The sequence below is a fragment of the Papaver somniferum genome, chromosome 9 (genome assembly GCF_003573695.1).
Source record: "Papaver somniferum cultivar HN1 chromosome 9, ASM357369v1, whole genome shotgun sequence".
Taxonomy (NCBI): Eukaryota; Viridiplantae; Streptophyta; class Magnoliopsida; order Ranunculales; family Papaveraceae; genus Papaver; species Papaver somniferum.
Window position 1 is genome coordinate 136897919 of NC_039366.1, and position 24820 is coordinate 136922738.

Below are 24820 nucleotides of genomic sequence, written 5' to 3' on the forward strand. Positions count from 1 at the left end.
TTTTTGGAAAACCCAATCGTAAATCGATTTAAAAAACTTGTGAAAATGATGTAACTCAGGATTTTTTACAGTTAGGTTTTATGAGAGACGAATCCAACCGTACAAGGAATTTACGGTCACAAACCTAACTGTAACAACACATGCAAATTTTTGTTCATTTATGGTTAGGGTTTTTAATTTCCTAGCCGTAACAGTTACAAAGAATAAGTTTAAGGATAAGAAATTATGAATACCTGACCATACATGGTTCTGCGAACCTAATTTTTTCTATTGATTTCAATCAATCCAATCATTGGAAACATGACTGGTTTGTTGATTACCATCACTTTTATCAAATTGCTTCTTTCGCATCTTTAATAGAGATTTTAATCAATGATTATAAGTTTTTCTAATCGTCGATTAATCGAAGACGATAAAATGATTTCAATTGAAAAAATGGAAAAAATATTTACGATTGATAAAAGAAAGGAAGTTTAAAAAAAGAAGAGCATAATTTTACTTTGATTTTAATTTTTAGGTTTTTATTTTAGATAAAGGGTAACTTAGATATATGCTATTACATCAGGGTACCTTATAACTAATTTTTTAATCACTAAAAATCCATATAAAACCCTCTATTGGAACCTAAGAGCCCTATTTTAAATGGACTCATCCTTTCTCTTTATATTTAATTTTTTACCTAATGTTTATGAAAACTATACTCATTCACTCTAATAGGCAGCTGCTAGTAACAACAGTCCAGGACTCTAGCGTTTTTTTTTTTTTTTGAAGCATAAATTTTATTAACGGAAGATTAGGTTACAATTTGACGTGGTACCCACGGAATTATGATAAACAATTTTGATTAATAAAAACTAGGATTGCCTTGTCTCACATTTTGGTTGATAAGTTCCCTATTTGACTTCCATCTGCCGCATGGTTGGCCAGACCATCTGCTGTTTGATTTCCTTCTTTGTAGTTGTGTTCTATAGCAGCCTGCGGTATCTGTCTTATCTTATTCTTTATTTCATTAATCATCCATATGATGTGCCAAAGGGGGAGTAGGAGATGTGATGAAGCACATGAGGTTCTCTGAGTCGGTCTCAAATTATCTTCTCAAACTATGAAGTTAAATGCCATTTTAGCCTTGTACGGCTTATTTTGGTCATTCCCTCGTATGGTCAAAATCGATCGATGACTCATGTAAGGTAATGTTGGTGCTTCGCAATAATAATATTTGGAAAATTCTCTGCCCTCTCTCCTAACCTGATTTTCTCCTCTTTCACCGGCTTTCTCCCCTGATCTCTCTTTGTATTATCCTCCTAACAGTCCAATAACGGTCATTTTTAGCCTAAAGTTAGCCGGATGTACTATCTGGTGCTTCAAATGATTCTCAAATCACTCAATTCAAACGATCAATGCAACTGCATTGATCAAAATCACTCAATTGACAATCACAGCCTCACAATCACCAAAGAATCACCTGGAATCAAGTCGCCTCAAACTCACAAATCACCCAATATCCTTTTTCTGATGCAGATAAGGTCTTCATTTCTTGAAACATGTCTGCTGGAAGTTCTCAACATTCTACAAAATATGGATACTCAGTCAGCTCTCGGCTCCAATTGGCCATGGAAATACTTAAAGATCTGCAAATCTAAGCTTGAAAGCTTGTCTTCTCAATGGAGCGAGTATGATGACAAGACTGCTACCCAATTTCTTCTAGATCCTGGTAAGTTTGAAAGCTTGAAAGCTTGTCTTCCCTATGATATCTTACATTCAAATAATGCTATAACTCTCTACTCTTTTGATTCCAACGAGATAACTGCTATTAGTACCCAATATCATATTAGAACCATTCAAAATCATAATCCTACCACACACATCAAAATAAACCTTATTTACAACTGTGATAAAAAAACCATCACTAGTCAAAATACCTTTAGTCATATAAACAGCAACCAAAACACTACCAGATACATGCACAAATTAAACAAACACAACAACAGAACTGCTAAATGTTCGTACAAAACCATTAATTACAAAAAACGTCAAGCCAAACCTTCACACGAATCCACTCACTCCATCTGGAAGGACAAGGCTACCACAAAAAATTTCTCCTGCTGCAGATTCACTACCAACCCAGTCTTGATATGGGGTAGCCTTAGGCCTTGTCACAGAGTAATTTCCCCTGGGAATAGGCACAGGCAAAATCACATCATCAGGCATATAAGAAGAAGCAGTTACCTCTCCGGGACCAAACAAGGCAAGATAAACTGCAGATTCCGCCAAACGACGCATCTTGGGAGAAAGCATAAGCAAATTGGGGAAGACTACAGTGTCTTGTGGATGGCCAAGACGCTCATTCTCTCGTATCTTGAGCTTGTGTGTATCAGGAACTGGTGCAAAGAAGGATCCCTGGATGGCACCACCACTCACAATGTGCTCCTCCTCTACAAGGTTAATGCCTTCTTTGACCATGAATTGACCTTTGTCAGGGTGAACAACCCAAATTACCCACCCCTCCTTTGCTGCTTGAAGTTGGGGAAACTGGGAACTAAACACCTTCGATTTGTATTGATCATGCACAACAGGCTCCTCTCTCTGGTCACCCTCTCTGCATTCAACATCCGCTTGATCATCCAACTCTTTATCCTCATCACTGCTTACCCCCACTATCTGCAAATACCATAAATTAGAGATTTCCAGATCAACTTCAACACTGAATTCAACGATAAACCAAAATACAAGTACAAATATAAACATCAATACCCAAAAATCAAAAACTACCACAAGTCTATCAAACATCATTACCTGCTTCTCATGCATGTTATACTTGGTCCTCTTGCATCTTGCCTCATTACTAGACCCCTGATTAGTCGACATAGTAGGTTGTTCAGTCTGACACAAATTCTCAGTATACTCTCGCTTCGTCATAGGGATAATTGCTGGGGTCTAAATTGGGTACTGCTAAATTGGGTACTGCGATATTGGATGAAGGAAGGTACAGAGTTATGGAATTGGAAAATAGAACTGCTAATTTCCTCTAAGAAATACTGGATGAGAAGATCAAAAGTTGATACATCCTATCCACCCGTGTGCTCTCTTCGAGATCAGAAATTTCAGATTTTAAAAAAGATCGTGCCTGAGCTATGCATGCAAAGACCTATCAAACGCAATCTCCGCTTATTGATCATGCGTGGGCGACTGCAGACACCTGGCAACGATTCGAAAAGCAAATATTCAAATCGGTCAGTCCGGATTTGAATCCATTTTATGACCCACCACCTTCAAATGAATTTGAACATCCTATTGGGTCAGTATCTGGGAGCCTAAGAAAATTAGAAGAAGAAAATATCCACAATCACTCTCTCAAGTTCACTCTCATATCTGATTTCATTAATGAATTTTGGAATCTACCCCAACTACCAAATTGCAGTACCAGCATTATGAAAACCAGATCACACTATATACTCAAAATAAAGATTAGCAAATGCGCACACTACATGTACCACTCCTCCAGCGAACCACACTCACTGCTCAAGACAAAGGTTTGTAGACACACACATTACAGGTATGGTGTTAACCCAGCTACTGAGTTAAGCAAGGTAAATGACATGTTACATATTTATATTATCATCGTTTTCACTTTGAATCCCACTAGTAGAACCCACTCAATGAGAGAAAAAAAAGTTTCTGATTATATACGTAACAGTTATGCACACATCACTGTCATACAACATGCAACCCACATAACCCTCACATATTTTGTCAATGCCACACTGCAGTCCAAAATTACAAGAATCTTAAAGTACATATGTCTTCCAATCGTCTGCATTATGTACCATAGGTTGACCTCCTATCACAACTAACACATCATCAAACACAACCACTCACTCCCTCAACTAACCCAAAAAATTACTAGGTGGATGTTATCCAAACCACAACACACGGGTCACTATACCAGCTTAGAGTACACATCTACCTTAGAATACACATTCACTATCAAAATAATCATGACCTCTCAAGATAAAGTACAAAGCATATATCACTATCAGAACATAGAATACACAGTTATCACATGGATCAACTCTTCTAGGTACTGGTATATGCAAATTTCGATCATCAAGTATTATGGATATTGTCTTGGCTTTGCTCATGCTTACAGGTTCTGCTCCTTCAAATTGCTAGTAGTCCAAGGAAACTTCAAACTCAGACATGTAAAGGAATCTCTTAGCTGGAAACCATGGTCTTATCCTTGGTCTTATGCCTGGTCTGAACATCACAGCTCTAACTTATCTCGGCACTCTCATACAACCCCTGAACAACTATATTAAACAAATAGTATGTACTTCAAGCAGACTGACAACATTCATTTCAAATTTCAAATTAAATTGAAACAAAAAGACAATCCAAATCTAAGCCTTGAAATCCTCATTCACCTCTACTCCTTTCACAACTTCCCCCATAAAAAATACAACACCTATACTCCCATGGCCTCCTCTTCAGGAACTAAGAATACAGAAAATATAAAAAACCTAGTGAAACAAATGAATTCCTCACTAAAAATGCCAGCAGACCTCTTCCCCAAAGTCTTCATCAACAAAGATAACATTCTACCAAAGAAGAAGATTGATTGGAAATGGGTTTTCATTGGAAGATTCTGCAGCAACATATCCTATGAAACAAGAGAAATAACAAGATTCATCAATACCAACTGGGAATTACAAAGGAATGCTGAAGTCTCTCTATGGAAGAAACGAAGAAATTACTACCAAATCAGGCTGACTAGCATTGAAGACTACAAAATTTTCAGAAAAGGAGGAACAAGAGGAATTTTTAACAAGCTCATAGTTTTAACTGAAGTCCCATCCTCAGGACCAGACTTCATTGATGAAGCCAATTTCTATAAAGTATGCATTTGGGCTTTGGTTAAGAGAATCCCAACTCACATTATCCCAGACATAAAAAACATGATTGCTCCAGCTGGTATTCACCAAGGATCTAAGAAACCTTATGGAAGAGATGAGGATGAGAAGAATCTAGAAGTGCAGATCACTGTGGATGTTACCCAACCTCTAAAATATGGCATTGATGCTTATGAAGACGAATCTACATCTTACTTGCTAGAGCTAGATTATGCTCTCACTGGTATTGCTTTCTGCAAAATCTGCAGAACTCTTGATCACCCTGGACCATTATGCATTGAAGAAGAAGAAAACTCCCAAAGAACTCCAGTCAAACAATACACTTCCAGCCCTCTAAACAAGTTCCCATCCACACACAATTCTCCCCTATCATCCAACAAAACCATCACTCCCCCAACTAGCCCAACCAGACCACCATTACTTCATTATTACACTGATAAAACTGGAGCTGAAGAATTTGCTATCAAAATGAGGAAAGCACAACAGACTACTCTTCTCAGAAACCACTTTGAAGAACTTGATGGTCCACCAGAACATTTGATTTTTCAAGCTGGGATGGATAAACCAATCACTGTAGAAATTCCAACCTCAAACCCTGATGCCTTAGCTTGTCAAAAAAGACATAAGAAACTGATGGAGAGCTACAAAAACAAAGACTCTCAGGGGAAGAAGAAATCCAATATTAAGACTGCAGCAAGAAAGAGATTAACAATGTTTCCAATCCCACCGAGCCTAAGGAAACCCTGGATCCTACAACCATCTTCCCAACCACTGCACCTTACCAACCAATTAACAACAGTGGATCCCAAAGCATCCCCACCTTAGCTTCCATCCAACAGCAGATGATGGAGGATCACTCCAGAGAAAAAAGATTACTATGGGAGAGGAGAAGAAATGAGCTAAAATTAAAAGCTGTCGATGATGATCAACACCCCCACCTTGTGGATCCTAAACGTAAACTGTATGAGACAGAGGACCAAACATTGCAGTGGCATGCATACCACTCAGCTAAGAGGTACAACAACCAGCAAAAAATGGATGAGGAACCATTATCAAGCAATACTACTAGCAATATGGAAGGAGATAATTTTCCTACAAACAACCAGGTAACTCACATCATAATCCAGTTATATAATTACACTCGCAGCATCTTAACTATGAGGATTGACCTTTGGTTAACTTTCAGTTACTTTGCTAGGATATCTTACCCATTCCTAGGTTACAAAATCATCATTTTCTCTTATCATATTATATCTTATTTTTGGCAATTTTACTCTGTCATAGCTTGGAATTTCCAAGGATTAGGACAAGATGACACTATTAGATACCTAGACAGCATGCTAAATAAACATAATCCAGAAGTTATCTTCTTATCTGAGACCAAACAACAAGCTAGAAATCTAAAAAAACTCCTAGGAAATATAGGAGTCACTAATTTCTGGTTTGTAGAACCAAAGGGCAAAGCTAAAACAGCTGGAGGATTAGTTCTTGCTTGGAAAACCAACCTTGATGTCACCATTGAGGATTTCTCTGACCATCATATCAATGCCATCATCAAACCTTTACATGGTAAACCTTGGCTTTTTATTGGTTACTATGGGAGTCCCCTTACTACTAATGATAAATTACACTCCTGGAGTATGATTGAAAAAACCTTTGCTGCTAACTCCTTACCTTGGTTGATTATGGGAGGTTACAACTTTGTCCTTCATGATCATGAAAATTTAGCCAGCATCCCATTAATCAAGCTGAAGCTGATATTTTCCTAAAAAAGATAGAAGAAGCAAATCTCTCTGATCTAAGCTACACTGAATGCCATTTCACTTGGACTAACAAGAGATTGGTACTCAGCTCACAGAGCAAAGACTAGATAGAGGCCTAGCTAATGAAGCTTGGCTAGAAAAGCACCCAAATACCACCATCTCAAGCCTCACTGCCTTAGGCTCTGATCATAACCAAATCATTCTCAATACCAATCCTAGCTGGAGACTTGGTCAAATCCCCTTCAGATTCTTTGGTCCCTGGCTTGATCATGAAGACTGCAAAAGCATTATAGCCGACTGCTGGAAGATAACTCATAAAGGATCTTTAGCCATAAAAATAGCAAGGAAATTAAGAGACATCAAAGTCAAGTTAAAGAATTGGAATAAAGAAGTCTATGGCAACATCAAAACTAATTTAGAAGATTGCATCAAACATCTGGATTGGATAACAAAAAATCAGTTTACATCATCGAGAGGAGCAGAGCTAAAAGAAGCAAGAATTCAGGTGGCACATTGGCAACATGTGCAAGAATCTTTCTGGAAGACCAAGAGCAGAGACCTACATATCAAGCTTGGAGATAAAAATGCAGGGTACTTCCACATTGCTGCTAAGAAAAGATATAGGAGGAATAGGATTGATTATATCCAACAGGAAGACGGTACTTGGATCCATGATATTGTTGAAATTACCCAAACTTTCACCAATCATTTTGCCAAGATGGCCACTGAAGAACCCATCATTATCAACCCCTTCATTATAAAGCTCATACCCACCACAATTACTACCCAAGAGAATCAGAACCTTATCAGAACACCTGAACCCATGAAAATCAAAAACATTCTCTTCAGTATGACTGGTGACAAAGCTCCAGGTCCTAATGGCTTCCCCCCAAACTTTTTTCAAGCCAACTGGGACATTGTGGGAGAAGACATCATCTGCATGGTTCAAAGCTTCTTCACAACTGGGCATATTCTCAAAGAAATTAACTCCACCTTCATACCCCTCATTCCCAAAACTGAAAAACCTATCACACCAGCTCAATTCAGACCAATATCCCTGTGTAACACTACTTACAAAATCATCTCAAAACTCATTGCCCAAAGACTAAAACCTCGTCTACCAAAATTAATATCTCCTTTTCAATCTGCTTTCATCCATGGAAGGCAAATATCTGACAACATAGCCATAGCTCATGAAATTATCCACCACATGAATACTAGAAGAGGAAAAAAAGGAAACAATGGCACAATGGGCATTAAAATTGATATGGCAAAGGCATTTGATAGAGTCAATTGGGACTTTCTTCTTCAGGTTTTATCTCAGATGGGATTCATCTCTCATTGGTGCAACATGATATCTCAATGCATTTCCACTACAAGTATGGTTGTGCTGGTCAATGGATCTCCAGGAAAATTATTCAAACCCTTTATGGGGCTAAGACAAGGGGACCCCTTATCCCCCTGTCTATTCTTATTCTGTATGGAAGCCCTATCCAGGTATCTAACCCATGCTGAAACTCATCAACAAATTCATGGTATCCATATTTGCAAGGATGCACCGGCTATCAATCACCTGCTCTTTGTTGATGACTGCATGATATTCTGCAAAGCTAATCTTCAGGAATGCAATAATCTCATTCAGATTTTTAAGGAATTTTGTCAATCCTCTGGACAGTTGATAAACTTCTCAAAATCTGGTATCTTCTTCAGCAAGAACACTTCCCTGGACATTGCTGATAACATCAGTAATACTTTGAAGGTTCAAAGGATTAATCCAACAGACAAGTATCTGGGTTCCATTCTGTTCACCACAAAAAGCAAGATCCAAGCTTTCAATCCTTGTGTAGACAAGCTGAAATTCAGATTTGCTGGATGGAAAACCACTCTCTTTACTGCTGGAAAAATGACAATGATTCAGTCTGTCACTTCCACAACTAGTATATATCAGATGAACTGCTTCAAAATTCCAAAAACCATCCTCAATGAGATAAATGCCATTCAAAGGGACTTTTTCTGGAATAAAGAACAAGACAGATCTAAAGGAGTCTATTACTTTGCTTGGGATGCTGTAAACAAACCCAAAGAATTAGGAGGTCTGGGATTCAAAAACATGGAAATATTCAACATGGCTATGCTTACTAAAATTTCTTGGAGACTTGTCTCAGAGCCAGACTCCCTATGGAGCAGTAATATGAAGGCATCCCACTATCCCAACACTGAAATCATAAGATTAGATACCAAACCAAAGGCCACGGACTCTTGGATCTGGAAAGGAATTCTGGAAGGCATAGCTCTTCTCCAACAATATTACATTTGGAAGGTGGGAAATGGAGTGAACATACATATTTGGGAAGACAGATAGGTCAGAAACCTCCCAGGGAGACTTCAAAAACCAAGCCTCTGCCCAGAGAATCTCATATCTGTTAATCAGCTCTTCAATACCCATGGGGATTGGGATATCAACATTATTAACCAATGGTTCTCACCTGATATTCAAAACCTGATTATTCAAACACCTCACTTCATGGATGAACAGGAGAAATCAGATGGTCCCTCACCAACAACAACAAGTTTTCAGTCAAATCACTTTATGATAAACAAATCCAAGTTAAATATACCTCAGATACTCCAACTGCCCCTTGGACTCAAATCTGGGGTCTTAATACAAACCCTGCCATTCAGCTCTTCATCTAGAAATGTGCCTATGGCATCCTACCAACTAATGCTAAGACAGCTAGCATTTTGAGTTTCGTTGATCCTTTATGCACCTATTGCAAAAAATGGTGCTGAAGATATAACTCATGTTCTTCTCTCCTGCCCTGCTGCTTCTGATGTTTGGAGAAAACTGTTTGGCCAAAACCATAATCTCTTCACTCAGTACAATAATTTCCATGATTGGATAAACAACTGGTTCCAAGCTGACAACAACATGGCTAGCTGGAATGAAACATTTGCCACTACATGTTGGTTCATATGGAAAGTCAGATGCGACTGGGTTTTCAGAAAACTCACTCCAACAGCGTGTGCTACTGCTATGGATATTACTCAACACCTCTGTAGCCATACCAGAATCCACCATAAGCCAGGGCACATCCTGAATAATCTATACTATCGGAAAAACAGCTCAAATTCTCATTCTGAAAACTACATTCCTCACAATCACACTTCTGATAAATTTGGAATCACTATTATCCTACACATTGATCCTGCAGATCTTTACCAAGCTACTAGTGATGCACAATCTTATACTAACTACTCTCTTATTGCCATGTCCTTCACAGGTAAATGTGTGGGCATCATAAACTTCAAAGACTATTCCAATGGAATCAGCAGAACCGAGCGAGCCAGCAGAGGAGCTCAACTAGCACTGACCTGGGACAAAACCATGCAGCAAGCCAACATCAACTTTGCTGCTGAATCTGAAGTAACAATTCAAGGCATACAAGAGTATTACCAGGAGGAAGTACAACAACGTTTCACAAGAGGAAGTCCAAAACAACAAGACAGTTATCACAACAATCATCAAGTTAATTTTGTGCCCGGGAAGCTATCCAAAGTGACTGTTCAACAGAACAGAGCAGCCACTAATCTGGCCAGATTGGCCAGACAGTCCCTCCTCTTCTCTGATTCTACCTGGAGAGGAACAAATTTAATTACCATCTTGCATGCTTTACAGATTCCTATAAACTCCTATGATTTGGATCACTGTAATAACATGGGCAAACTTTATAGTTGCCTAGACTTTTTTTCTTATAAAAAAAAAAGACTCATGTAAGGGAAGTCGAGTACAGTACTTTCTAAGTCAACATTCCCAGACGTGGCGAACGGTTTTCTTCTTTGATTATACGATCTAGTACGCTAATAAAGAAAAAGCAAAAGGGAAGCAACACAATTAAACTAATTATTTGTTCCCAAGGGATTTTTCTCCTCATTGAATTTGACCTTAAATTTAACTAATATTAACTGTATTTGAACTTAATCCGAAAACAAACGTGAGAAGCTGTGACAGAAATGGTTCAAAAGTATACGCATAACTGGCCAGCAAAGTGCTGTTTAAGCGACTTGTTTACACGCGGAAGTTCCAATATTCCTATTAGTCGAGAGGGTAAAAGGTTAGCAATTTTGACTTTGTTTCGTTGACTTTAATTTTCCATCAAAAGAATTAGATTGACTTCAGTTACTCCAATTAGAACTAAATAGCCGATTTAGTCGTAAGCTGTGTGATTAAAATATCATTTGACTATCGTAGATCTATCGATGACCTTAAGAGGATTATACCCTATTTATGAAAAGTCGAAATAGATAACCGTTGAGAGTTGAGACTACCTATTAGGCTCTTCCTCATAAGGAAGCGATAAATAAAAAACTCAAAATTTGACTGTCCGTAGTACTGCACAACTGTCCGTGGATAACGTCGGTCGAATTAAGATTTTCCAACTAAGATAAACTGTTTGGAGTTAGGGTCAGCTGAGCTCTACTTTTAAGTGATTGGTTTCTAAGTGGCTCTTCCAAAACAGAGATTAGCATTGAGTATTAAGAAAATAATAAAGTAGATTTTCTGAAAAAAATAGTTGTCGCCAAAGGCATATTACCTTGATATTCAGTTGGAATATATGTTCTGTCGTTGAATGAAATCATTTTTTTTTTTTAAATCTTGGGGATTAAAGATTTTAAAGCTGTTTCTTTCTAAGATTGGTGGCAGCAGCAGCATTACTTGCACTAAAACAACAACAAAAACAAACTACCACTTTATGTTTACAATTTGACTTAAAAAGAAAAAGCAAAAAAATGTTTACAACTCGACTGAGGAAAACAGAGGTTGCAAATTTTATGTACATATACAGATTTCGATTACCTCAAGTGGCATTAGGGCCACACCGAACCGAATGCTTTCAGGACTTGCCCCTTTTAGACCTTTACAGATAAGCAGTTTTTCTGAGCTTATTGCCATTAATTTATTTGGAAAATGGGTCATTTGTCCAAATATTTTTAAATCACGGTTCAAATGGACGAGTAAAAAATAGTTTGGATGAAATGGTAAAAAAAAATAGTAAGGATGAAACTGGATTCATCCTAACTTAAATTTAAAAAATAGCAAGGATGAAACTGGATACATCCTGTGTAAATTAAAAATAAGAAAAAATATTTGAAAATGCGCACGATGAAACTGGTTACATCCTGCCTATTTTTAAAAAAATTTCCATTTAAATAATATCAAAATCTAACTGTCCATTTCATCCAGGAATTGTTGATTTTGGTCTTTTTAATCAATTTTGTGTAGTTTATTTCTTATGCCATACCTGTGTAAATTTTACACAAAATTGGTTAAAAACACCAAAATCAACAATTTCTGGGTGAAAGGGACATTTAGATTTTGATACTATTTAAATGGACAAAAATTTTAAAATAGCCAGGATGTAAACAGTTTCATCCTACCCATTTTTAATTTTTCTTATTTTTAATTTACATCAGGATGCATCCAGTTTCATCCTTGCTATTTTTTAAGTTTAAGTCATGATGAATCCAGTTTCATCCTTGCTATTATTTTGGTGTCCATTTTCACTCATACAAATTTGTACTCGTCCATTTGAACCATGTTTTAAATATATTTGGACAAATGACCCATTTTCCGTCAACTTTATCTAGTGCTTCTTCGTAGAATTAAGCATTGTTAATAGCGCCTTTGGATATTGTTTCTTCCGGGGAAGGATCAATGTATTTCTTATACCAGTACTTGTGTAAATTCTCTGTCATGCTCTCCTTTCTTATGTATCTCTTATACCATATTTGTTTGGATACCAGTAATATTTACGTTTCTTAAACGGCAGAATTCAGAAACGAAATTTTTTACTCACAAGAAATTAATATTTTTATTTCTAAAAGTCATTAAAGTACCATTGCCAAGCTGACTTTTTTTTTCCTAACTTTTAAATACCGAAAATTTATTTCTCATAGCGTGATTATACCAGAAGCAAAATTTATTTGCTCCCGTATATACCCAAACACGCTATCACAAACTTAATCTTGAAGACACCATGCCCTGACTCGCGTATTGTCTGGCATCCAGTTAAATCACCAACAAATTGGCACACTATTTGAGGGAATCCATGTAGAAACCATATTTAGATATACCAACTGTACTGTTCTCAAGATCATCATCGTCCAGGACATGCATTAGGCATGCCCAGCAATTCTAATCTCGAGAGAATTCAAATTATTACAAATTCTCCTACCTACATCCCCTTCTTCCTGGTCACTGCAGAGAAGATGTATTCGGCATATGTTGGTACTGTTACCGCTACACCTACCTCCCACTTCTCATCATGATTTAAATTTTTTGTGACACATAAATGTGACACGTACAGATTATCTCTGCACGTAGATTGTTTTTTTTCCTTCTTCTTGGTCTTTTTTGATAATTCCAGCCGCCACAATCTAGACACCCATGTCCACGATCTGAATGAATCCTCTGGTAAGATTTCTGAAAACGTCAAACGAGTGGGTCTGACTGATTAATAAGTCTATCATCTTTGTCTGTCTCTGCGTGATTTGAGGAGACAAGTGATGGGAGCCCGTGCAACTGTCCGGTTTTATTAGCTTTAGTTGGCGGCTCATCACACGTGCGTTTGTACGATCAGTCTGTTGTTTTAAAATCTCAACCGTACATCTCAAATCTATACCTCTTAACCATATAAACTATTTTCTAACCGTGGTTAGTTTGTCACTGTCACTGTCTGTGTCTTTGTCTCTTCTCTGTCTCTTGCAGCAGTCAATTAACTAGTCTCTGTATTCGTGATAGGCTACGTGAACATGGCATATCATACCCATGCCTGTTCAATGCAGATGCAATGAATAAACTTCATCCATCCTACTTTATTACGTTTTCTTCTCCGATAAACATCAACGGTTGATCATTTGTTCACGTGATTTAATTTTTACCGAGGACGAGTGATTGTGCAAAATGTGGGAGCGGCACATTACCAAAACAGACTTTGACCGATTGGGATAAGGAAATCAAGTCAATCAGGCCAGTTTCTCTTGCTTCCTAACATGGTTTGCCGCCATATCTGTATTGACCGATACAAATACCATAAGCAGCTACCGAAAAAAAGCTACCGAAGCATTACCATATGTCGGTATTTTGGGCTGCCTACGGCACCCCAAGCTATTCCCTAGTTACGCCAATGACCATGTGGAGAAATGGGTGACGCTTATTCTTGTTTTATTTTTTTTTAGAGAAGATACATCATTAACCAGAGTAACAAGGAGTTGAATTAGGGGTTGTATCCACCATTCCCGAATGTTACAGAACTTGCATATGGACTTGGGTACGTTTTATTATAAATCCTAAGGTACATAATTATATTTCCACTTATATTGTATTTCACATAAGTTTACACACTTATTTAACATAACAGAAGATCGTCAAGGTGGTTGAGGCAAATCTGGATTTACATTCATAACTTTTTTTTTGTCAGATTCAAATATAATGTCATTTCAGCGTTGTACTTTACGCCATTGCATTGCCTTCAGTAAGTCCAAATTTCAACCTGATGAGTATGAGATACTCTTTCAGGAATTCCCTTTCCTGACACTAGGTTCATGTAGAGTTTCTTGTTATCATGACTATACCAGCTAAATAAAAAGAATTGATAAAGAATCATCAACATTTATGTTGAGAGTGTCTGGTGGAAAAGGATTTCAACGTTGTGAATGAGATACATGGGTTATAGTATGTAATGGATGCACATTTGGTGTTATAGAATAGTAAAATACCTAAAAAGAGGATGCAAAAGAGAGTTGGGATTGATATCATCATATTGAAAGAGATTATTGCGTCTATATGTCCAAATTTTCCAGATTGTTGCTGCAAAACCATGGATTAAAGGAGATTCAGTGATAAAGTTAATAAAAGAGTCGGAGTAAGTCCAAGTACTGATCCAATCCTTAAGAGAAGAATGTTGTTGGTATAGCCATGAATTGGATTTGCATATGTATATGATTGTTTTAAATATATTTTTATGTGTACGTTTTATTGATACGTGAAATTAAATAGATTAAATTCTTGATGTAGAAGAAATTGTAATTTAAACAACTTATTATATTAGAAATGTTTGAGCATATCTCATTTCTTCGTGTTTATCGTAGCAATGACTTAGAAAGATGTTAGAATTTCGATTAACTACTTCTGCAATATTTCAATATATGATTGAATTTGTTTTTCTACTTGATATCATGTTTGTTTTTCTACTTGATATCCAGGTTTTATAACTACATGGAGAAAGTGTTGCTATTTAATGATGATGCTTCTGAAGTTGCTAAAATTACTGCTCAACCAAAAATATATATGTAAGAATATTCCAAATTTTATGATGAGAGTGTCACTTGCAAAGATTTCAAGAAATTTGTTAGAGCAGTCTCATTCCCTTATGTTTAAAGGTATCGATTTTACTAAGGACGGTAAAAAGTGTCCGCTGATCATCTCTGTAAACTGGGAATTTGGTAAAGATCCCAAGCCTGCTGGCGAACTCAGGTTAACAACCCGTTTCGACTCTGAGTCGGTTTTCAGTAAGTCATTCAAATTCTATCTTTTAGTTATGATTTGCTTTCTTTGTTTTCTTTAATTTCTACCATACGTTGCTTGTTATATCTTAATGCTACTATGTTTTCTTTTTTCTTATTCGTAAGATCATCTTCTTTTTCTCATGGATTCGATATTAAATTATATTATTTTCATGATTCCATGGACCTGAAAAATCATACTCATAATTTTGTTAGAAAGATTGAAACTACATAATTGAGAGGCAGTGATTTTGAAAGAATTAACTCAAGGCCTTCTGCTAAATACTATCTTTTTTTTTGATAGAAAAAGTAAATATATTAATTAATCAATAAAGTACATCAGATTTACAACATCTTTGTTATCAAAAATATTGGACATCACACTAGATTGTGATATCTTTATCTGAATTTGGGTTGATATATGTTGTAAGTTTTTTCACGAGCTTCTTTTGCTATGTAATCCGCCGTTGAGTTAAATCTTCTATTGATATACTACACTTTAGCTTGAGGAAGTATTCGCAATATATTTTGAGTCTTCAGTATTGTGTTCTCCGCGCTCCAGTCTGGAATCTTTTGCTCATTTCTGATTGTTTCCGCCAATATTTTGCAGTCTGTAGCTAAAGTGACGCTAGATAAAATATTTTCACGTAGCCAAGAGATCGCATTTAATAGGGCTTTTGATTCTGCATGGAAGGCTGATGAAGCCCTATCTTCTCCAGCTCCAATGTGCATAAAGGTTTCGTTGTCCGCCGAATATAGGATAAAGGCATATCCCATAGTTAAATTGTCCTTTTTGAAAGCTGCATCTATGACCAGTCTGATGTTAATATTGACCAATTATCCTTGTAGTCTATTTTTGGCTGAATTCTCTTAGATTTCTTTATCTTCTCTTGTGGATACTGTTGCATGAATTTGTTAATTTGCTCGATGAGAGAGTTTGGATTTGGGCTTATTTTGTCGAAAACTACTGAACATCTGTGCTTCCAAATAAACCATGATATTTTCGCAACCATTTCAGCATAGTTGGCGAATTCAGGTTCCGAGATCCAAGCTTTAATCCAATTCACCATAGAGTCTGTATTAATCCTTGTATTAACAGCATCTAGAGAGAGCCCCAACCAAATTGCTCTCGCAAATGGACACGCTCTAATCAGGTGATGTTCTGTTTTTGTCGATTGTGTATTACACATTGGGAAGTCTGAGATAAATTCCTTATTATGAGCTCCTAATCTAGCATTGGTTGGGAGAGCTTTCTGAGCTAATTTCCAAATGAATAGTTTGGTTCTCGGAATCACATTTATTTTCCAGAGTTTTTGCCAAGGAAATTCGCTGGAGTTGGGGTTTTCCTGATCTTGGTTTGTGAGGAAGTTGTAAACATTTTTCGCTGAGAAGATTCCTGAGCAGTGATGTTGCCATCTAATTTTATCTTGTTCATGTGTATTAGGTGATATGGCTAGGATTTTTTCTTTAATATTATGGGGGAAAAAAGTATCAAGTTTCTCTATGTCCCACCCTTCTTCTTGTGTAATCATCTCACTTACTCTTTGTGGTATTGGATCTGTGATTTCTGTTGGTATTTGAAGGTTGTTTTCCGATGGTAACCATTTATCTTCCCAAATCTTAACCGTGGCTCCATTTTTTACTTGCCAAACGAAATTTCCTTTGATAAGGTTTAGACCTTACTGTATGCTTGTCCAAATCCAAGAAAGATTTGAAGTTCTCGTAGCCTCTAGTGGGTGATTGTTAGGAAAGTATTTGGCTTTTAATAATGTTGCTCATAGTTGATCTTGTTCTGAAATCAATCTGCTGGCCAATTTTGTTAGGAGAGATGTTGAAAAGATGTGGGTTTTTTATCCCAAGACCTCCTTGTGAGATAGGTTTGCAGATGTTTTCCCAAGCCTTGAAGTAACCTCCTCTTTTTTTATTCTTATCCTTGATCCACCAGAAATCTCTTTGTATTTTATCCAATTGATCTAGAGTTTCCTTTGGGAGGTTTAGGATTTGCATTTGATAAGTAGGGTAACCTTGTAGGACTGATTTTATTAGCACAGTTCTTCCAGCTTGTGAGAGAAGTTTAGATTTCCAGCCTTGCAGGGTGTCATAATATTTCTGGAGAAGGGGTTCAAAATTCTCCTTTCTTCTTTTATCGAAGAAAAGCGGTGTTCCTAGATATCGATCATTTTTTGTCATTAGAGGAACTTTTAGAATTTTGGCAATGATTTTTCCATGTTTCGGATGGATTCTTTTACTGAAATAAATATCGGATTTCTGAAGATTTATCATCTGGCCAGTGATCTCCCCGAATCTGGATAAAATGTCAAGAATGTTTTTTGCCTCCCCTAAGTCTGCTTTGGTGAAAAGAAAACAGTCATCGGCAAAGAAAATATGGGATATGTTATGAGCATTTTTGTTTATTTTCAGACCCGAGATTTTTTTTCCATAACAGCCTTTTCTAAGAGTCTAGAGAGGATCTCCATACAAATAAGGAAAAGATAAGGCGATAGGGGGTCACCTTGCCTTAACCCCCTAGAAGTTTTGAAAGTGGGCCCTGGAGAGCCGTTAAGCAGGATGGAGAAAGAGATGGTAGTGATACATTGCATAATTAGATTTACCCGGGAGTTATTAAAACCCAGAGCGGAAAGAGCAGATTTTATAAAATTCCATTCCACTCTGTCAAAAGCTTTTGAAAGGTCTAATTTTAGGGCGAAGTGCCCCTTTTAGGCTTTTGAAGTTTTCATAGTATGGATAAGTTCATGGGCGATGATGATATTATCAGTGATTTGTCTCCCGGGTAAAAAAGCAGATTGGTTAGGGGATATAATTTTATTAAGAATCGGTTTGAGGCGGTTGGATAGCATATTAGAAATTATTTTATAAATGGAATTGCTTAGACTTGTGGGTCTAAAATCTGTCGGAGTTTGAGGGGTGGAAATTTTAGGAATAAGAGTTATGAAAGAGTGGTTTAAGTTTGGGTCTAGGAAACCCGTTTTTAAGAAGTCTTGAACTTAGGTAGTAATATCGGGTCCTAGAATATCCCAATTAGCTTTAAAGAAACCCGGTTGGAATCCATCTGGCCCCGGGGTTCCCCGTTGATTCATATTGGATAACGTGTTCCAAATTTCTTTTTTAGATGGAATAATAGTTAAAAGAGAATTTTCTTCATCAGAAATACAAGGAGTTATAAGGTTGGAAAGATATTCCTCAAAGATTTGGACTTGCGAGGCTCCTATATTGGAGAAATGGCTAAGAAGAAGAGAATAGATTTGATCTCTTTCTGAAATTCAGAGTCCAGAAGGCTCTCTAAGGGAGTGAATGGCATTAATTCTTTTCCTATTAGAGGCATAAGTGTGGAAATATTCAGTGTTTTGATCGAATTCCTTAAAGAATTTATCCCTTGAGAGTTGGTGTAAATACTATCCATTTGCGCTTAGAAGGATATGTGGAATATGATATCCACAATACCTCCTCAAGACTATAAATGTTTCAACTAAGTCTTTTGGATGATATGCTTGGTGAATACATTTTACAACTTCATCGATATCACACCCAATTGTGTTTCCAATGAGGTGTTTAAAAATCTTGTTCACCAACCTTTGATAGGTAAAATATGCATTTTTACGACCAAAATCATTGTTATAAATCATTAAAGTCCTCGATCAGTGATAAATATTTTATGCATTTCATCAGTTGGGTTCATGGGAATCTCCTTATAACCATAATACCCATCTACGAAAGATAAAAAGTTGGTAACCTATGGTACGATCAACCATCTTGTCGACGTCAAGTAAAGGATGGATATCCGTAGGACATGCTTTGTCCAAATTCGTGAAGTCGACGCAAACTCAAACTTTTTTCTTCGTAACAACTTTGATATCAAATCAAGATATTTGCATTCTCTTATGAGGTTAGCTTCCATTATTGACTCACTGCTAGCATTCACAATATCATATAACTTATAAGCTATCTTCCGCTTATTCTGCTTGGTAGGTCCTGTTGTAGGATCAATATTTAATGAATTACAAACTATGGAAGGATCGATACCGGACATGTCATACATTTTTCATAAAATTTTCCTTCAAGTCCTTGTCTATAAATGTGATTTTTGGTTCAAACATAGACCCCATGTTGATCTCTCTAAGGAGTTCCACTCTTTGGGGAATTTTCATTCATTGAGATCGATTATATATGTTCTTATAGTAGCTCCATGTTTCGTAACATAAACATTTTTTAGTCTTCCTGCCAGGTACGCAAATTCATCTTCAGCATTTCCCAATACACTCTCATACCCTTCAGCTTTTGTTATTATTTTTTTGAACCACCATAAAAGTCTTCTTGTTGTGCTACAGATAACACAACTAGCTCCTAAGGAAATATTTGGTTATCACATATAACGTTTTCACCAGCTTTGGTGGTGCATTTTAATTTCTGATGGTAAGTAATCGGTTTCGGCTAAGAGATAGTCCCTGATAATTATTCTTTGGCTCTGTCACTCACTACTTACCTCCATTTAGAAGAAAGGTTCCCCTCACCGTTGAATATATCAGCAACTTTTAACGTTGTGATAGCATATTTCTAACGACTAATAAAGCATAATCAAACAAGATATGAAACAAACATAAGATATAAAGAATGGAAAACAAACAAGAACACAACAATATAACGTGGTTCGGCCATGCAAACCTACATCCACGGTAAGAAAGTGTCACTTTTATTACTATTTCTCAAGATCTTACCCTTTTCTCAAGATTACGAAGATTTCTCTTTCTTTTACTCAAACTCTAATCTCTAATTCTAACTCTCAGTAGGTGAAAGTATCTTAAAGAACATGTCCATCTTCTGCTATATGGACTGGTATTTATAAGCAAATAGACTTCCTAATGAATGAATGGTGTTTCTTTGTTGGTGTTGGTACGACACGCCTTCTCATCACTCGGACGGGCACTCTGTCGCTCCTCTTCGAGGTATGTCGTGTTGTACCTCCATCGGACAACCTCTTTGATCGCCCTTTGTCTGAGTCTCTGACACGATGTACATTCTTCTACAACAATCGCATCTCCTATGTTTCTGCGTTAAATGCACTGTTTTCCTTTTGGACTTGACCGATAATGTGATTTGACAATACTTTATATGCATCCTTCATGGAGCGAAGTGGTAGATATCTTGATTATGGCGTAATCACCTTTTGGGCCCTTATTTGGTGTATCTTATTCACCTTCTTATCTTGCAGCCGCTTCCTGTGATGCTTACACGTGACGATAGGGTATTTTACCCTCACAAACGTGGTAAGTTCATTTTGCAGCTGCTCCCCCTATGAATGAGAATGGATAAATATGGATTGATTGATTTACCTTATTTATATGGTAATTAATAAGGATTTTGCTAATAAATACGGTAGTGCATGCTTAACTTTAGCAGAAAACAATTACAGTAATACATGTGATGTATCAAGTAAGAAAACAATTACAGTATACATTGAGTGAATATGGCCCTAAAAATAACTCGCGATAATTACTAGGAAGAAAATCCTGACATGACTCATTCGCCTTCCAATTATAATAGTCTCTTAACTTTAAAAGTCCAATACAGGGGTTGAGGGTTTTTGTTTGTCTAGTCTATATATACTGAATAGTGCCTTCTTTGTTTTCATTCATACCATCTCTATCAAGTCCTTTTACATTAGAGACAACAGAGAGAGTTGAAAGAGAAGCTTCTTTGTTTGTTCTATTTCTATCAATTTGTCCATTCCCATTCAGAGAAGGAAATGGAGGTTACAAACAGCTCTAGATTTAAGAGGGTTTGCGTATTCTGTGGTAGTAGTTCAGGAAACAAACCTACTTATCAAGAAGCCGCTGTTCAGTTGGGAAAGGAATTGGTAATTTACATTTTTCTGTCTCCTTCCCTTGTTAGTGTATTAACCATTTTCTTCATTTAAATAGAAAAACAGTGAAAATTTTCATGGGTCTTTTGGGTTTTTGTGATCTTTCTGTTAGTGTTTTACTTTTGATCACAATCTCATAATTGTCTGGTTTTATTAGCTAGTTGCTTCATTTGATTGTGTTGTTCACATTTCATTCAAACTTGATATCTTATTTTCTTTGGTTTAATGTGTTAAAAAACTGTGTTGTTTTGGTTGCACCAACTAAAACTGGCTTCTAACATGAGATTAGTGTTGTTAATCTCATTCATTAATGAGATAAAATTTAAAACCGAAAATTACTAGTAATTTTTTTTTCTTTTTCTTCAAGAGATGAATTTGGCATGAAAGATTGCTAGCTGTAGCCTGGCTGTCTCTTTGGCACAGTCATCTTGCATGATCTTGTTTTTCTTAGGAAGTACTAGTATAATAATATTAATTCTTAAAAACAAAAAATAGAAAAACCTTTTTGTGGGATTAACTCCTTCAAATCCCAAGAGAACAAACGTGCTATCTTGGTATCATGACTCACTAGCATGTTCTCCCTAATTAGGGCAAACCTCCCACACACACACCCCACCACAATCTCATCCATGTCTTGATTTCTTTTGCCTTCCTTTGTCCCAGGATTTTAGTATGAAATATTGTAATCACTTATTATTACTTGTTAATCATCACATAACAAATTGGTTCATTGGCCTTTTCCAACCAGTTTTCTTTCCTTTTTTTTCTTAATGTGTATGATCAAGTGATGCAACCCATTACTTGCAACTATTTAAGTACACTAGCAGGTTATTTTATTTTGTAAAATATGTGGTGGTAATAATTATAGTTTCTACAGTGATGATTGTGATGTGTTCTACTGTTGCATGCACCCTTGACATGGGTGACACTTGGTGTTTACAAGAAATATACTATTGTGGGTTTGATTTTCAATGTGCTTTTGAATGAAGGTGGAAAGAAGGATTGATTTGGTTTATGGAGGTGGTAGTATTGGACTCATGGGTCTTGTTTCTCAGGCAGTTCATGATGGTGGGCGCCATGTTTTAGGGTTCGCTCTCTGCCCCTCTCTCTCTCTCTCTCCATATTCTTTACTTCTTCCATACTCTTAAGAATATTACTCTGTATTATACCAGTACCACAAGCAGTAGATATGAGATCTGTTTAGACGATCTTGCAACTTGATCAACCCTATAATGATTAGCTTTTTTGTTTTTCCCTCTCTTTATTTTAATTTGCAGGATTATTCCAAGAACTCTAATGCCTAAAGAGGTAATTAAATCTCTGTAACCTCTCTGTAAATAATGTAAAGCATCCTAAATCAACTTATTAGTGCATTAACACTTCACTACTTTCACCCGTGCAGTTAACTGGTGTGACTGTTGGAGAAGTTAGAGCTGTTTCTGACATGCACCAAAGGAAAGCCGAAATGGCTCGTCAAGCTGATGCTTTTATTGCCCTTCCTGGTGAGAATCTGATCGGCTTGGGAACAAAAACCTTAGATTTACCATGATACATCTATCTAATTCTGATCACATGATATCATTTGTTCTGTCTCAGGTGGATATGGTACCCTTGAAGAATTACTTGAAGTCATTACTTGGGCTCAGCTTGGAATCCACCGTAAACCTGTAAGTACTGTTCTTGTTTCACTCTAGGGAAAGAAGTTATCTGCTTTTGGTAATATTCTTTACATTTTTTTGAGAGACTAAGAACGAACAAGTAAATTTTTTCAAAAATCAAAAGTTAAAACCAAGTTTTCAAGTACCTGAGTTCACTGCAACACTCACCTACCATGTGTTAGTTAAGTTAAATCACGTACATGCAATTGGGTCATTAGGTAAGAACGACAGGATTTGTCCTTTAATATTCAATCTAATCCTGATCAACTTGAATGAACCTCCCTTCATATGGGAAAAGGTTTTAAATCTATTAAACTAATGTGTATATGATTTAAGTGTTAAAGCAAGAGCCAACAACACCTTTAACTTGTTTATGTTTATTTTGATAATGTTTTTTTTACAAGCTAGCAAAAGGGCAAATTCATTTAAAATTAACACTCATCGAAAAAATGAGAGTTAAGAGAGAAAATACATTCTGATAATGTTCCTTGAACATGATTCAAGAGTATGTCTGTTTACCCGTCTTATCATAAATTGATGAGGAACATTTATCATTTTTGGTGCAGGTGGGACTTTTAAATGTTGATGGGTTTTACGACTCGCTGTTGTCTTTTATTGACAAAGCAGTTGATGAAGGCTTTATTTCTCCCTCTGCACGTCGCATTATCGTTTCTGCCTCAACAGCCGAGCAACTGATGGAAGGACTAGAGGTATAATATGTAACTAAAGTATTAGCTTAAATCCCAAACAATTTGTTAATAGCTCTACTATGATTTGCACTCTAATCCGAAGGTTTTGAACTTATCAGTACGTAATCTTCGATAATATTCCCACTACCGCTACCATTACCTTTTTGGCACTCCTAATATTATAAGTGTAACATAAGTAGCGTGATCAAGCACACACTGGAGCTGAATACTTTATGTTTCAGAATGTCAAACTGATTAATCTTCAAACTAGCATTATATATTGGAATTGTTGTGTAGTTAGATTTCAATATTCAAGTTGACTAACCCTTTTTCTCCTTTCTTCTTTTTCAACTCTCCTCTTGGGAATAAAGGAGTTTGTGCCAGAGTACGACGAGATAACAGCAAGTTTGGTATGGGAACCAGAGAAGAAGATAACTTATGAGCCGGAATCAGGAGTTGCTATGTAGTACTGATAGGGTCACTGAAATATTGTGTATGTTTTGTCTCTTTTTTTTGGTTACCTTTTCTAGAAGGTTTTTTTGGGGGGGATTTAACATATACATACTTCATCGGAAAATATCGCGTGTACACAGTTCTGATCTTTCTTCTCACATACATACTTAGCAGCAAATATCCTAGAAGGAAAATGCTCTTAGCGACAAGTTTCATCTACTATAGTATGTCGGCTGACTTTATTTTAAAAAAAAAAAATTGTTGTTGGTGACGATGAATTAACTAAGCAGGTCAGGTTTAATTAAGTTAATTCAAAGTAATTTCTCAGTCTCTTGTCTTTCTACTCTTTAACGTTTCAGTACTATGTAAATTGTAACACAGTTGATTCGTAAAATGTATATGCACGGTTTGTGAATGGGGGAGCAGTACTCTGTGTTCCAGCTGTTTGCCTTGAATATGGATAAATATTGTGCAGACTAAAACAGGGTATGTACATTAAAAGATGGATGCACACACGAACAAACAAACGCAGTACAATACAATATTTGTAAGGGAGAATAAAACAGACGGAAACGTTCGTTTTTAAATTAGGAACACTTGATAATGTTGGGAAATCTCCAAACTCCATCTCATCTAATAGAGATACTTCTGCTATGACTTTCCACCCCATTTTTCCTAGTTTTCGAATCTAATAACTCAAGAAGCCCAATTCTATTTGCTAGCTAAATCTCTCCAACAATTCCTTGTAAATTTCGAATCCTTTCTCTATATACAGAAAAGTTTCTAATTGATGGAGTGAACTAATAATAGCTAGAACAAGTAAATGAAGATAAATATGCGCAACGATCAGTGGCAATGTGTGCTTATCCATATATTGAGACGAAGAATAGGAGTATAGGTCGGCAGTGAC

The 24820-nt window shown here is 36.6% G+C and overlaps 1 protein-coding gene across 1 annotated transcript; it reads left to right on the forward strand.

Annotated features, from left to right (window-relative positions):
- The first annotated feature begins 20832 nt into the window (after positions 1–20832).
- Positions 20833–24246, forward strand: LOC113310749 (cytokinin riboside 5'-monophosphate phosphoribohydrolase LOG7-like). The gene is made up of 7 exons (XM_026559517.1): positions 20833–21104; positions 22100–22197; positions 22388–22418; positions 22513–22612; positions 22707–22777; positions 23335–23478; positions 23829–24246. Exons 1-7 carry the CDS (start codon positions 20994–20996, stop codon positions 23922–23924), a joined length of 651 nt encoding a protein of 216 aa, XP_026415302.1. The 5' UTR covers positions 20833–20993; the 3' UTR covers positions 23925–24246.
- Positions 24247–24820: the final 574 nt, after the last annotated feature.

Coding starts and splice junctions, on each gene's coding strand:
- LOC113310749 (XM_026559517.1), top strand. CDS start 20,994: ATGGAGGTTACAAACAGCTCTAGATTTAAGAGGGTTTGCGTATTCTGT. Junction 21,105..22,099: donor TTCAGTTGGGAAAGGAATTG/GTAATTTACATT, acceptor TTTTGAATGAAG/GTGGAAAGAAGGATTGATTT. Junction 22,419..22,512: donor GAACTCTAATGCCTAAAGAG/GTAATTAAATCT, acceptor TCACCCGTGCAG/TTAACTGGTGTGACTGTTGG.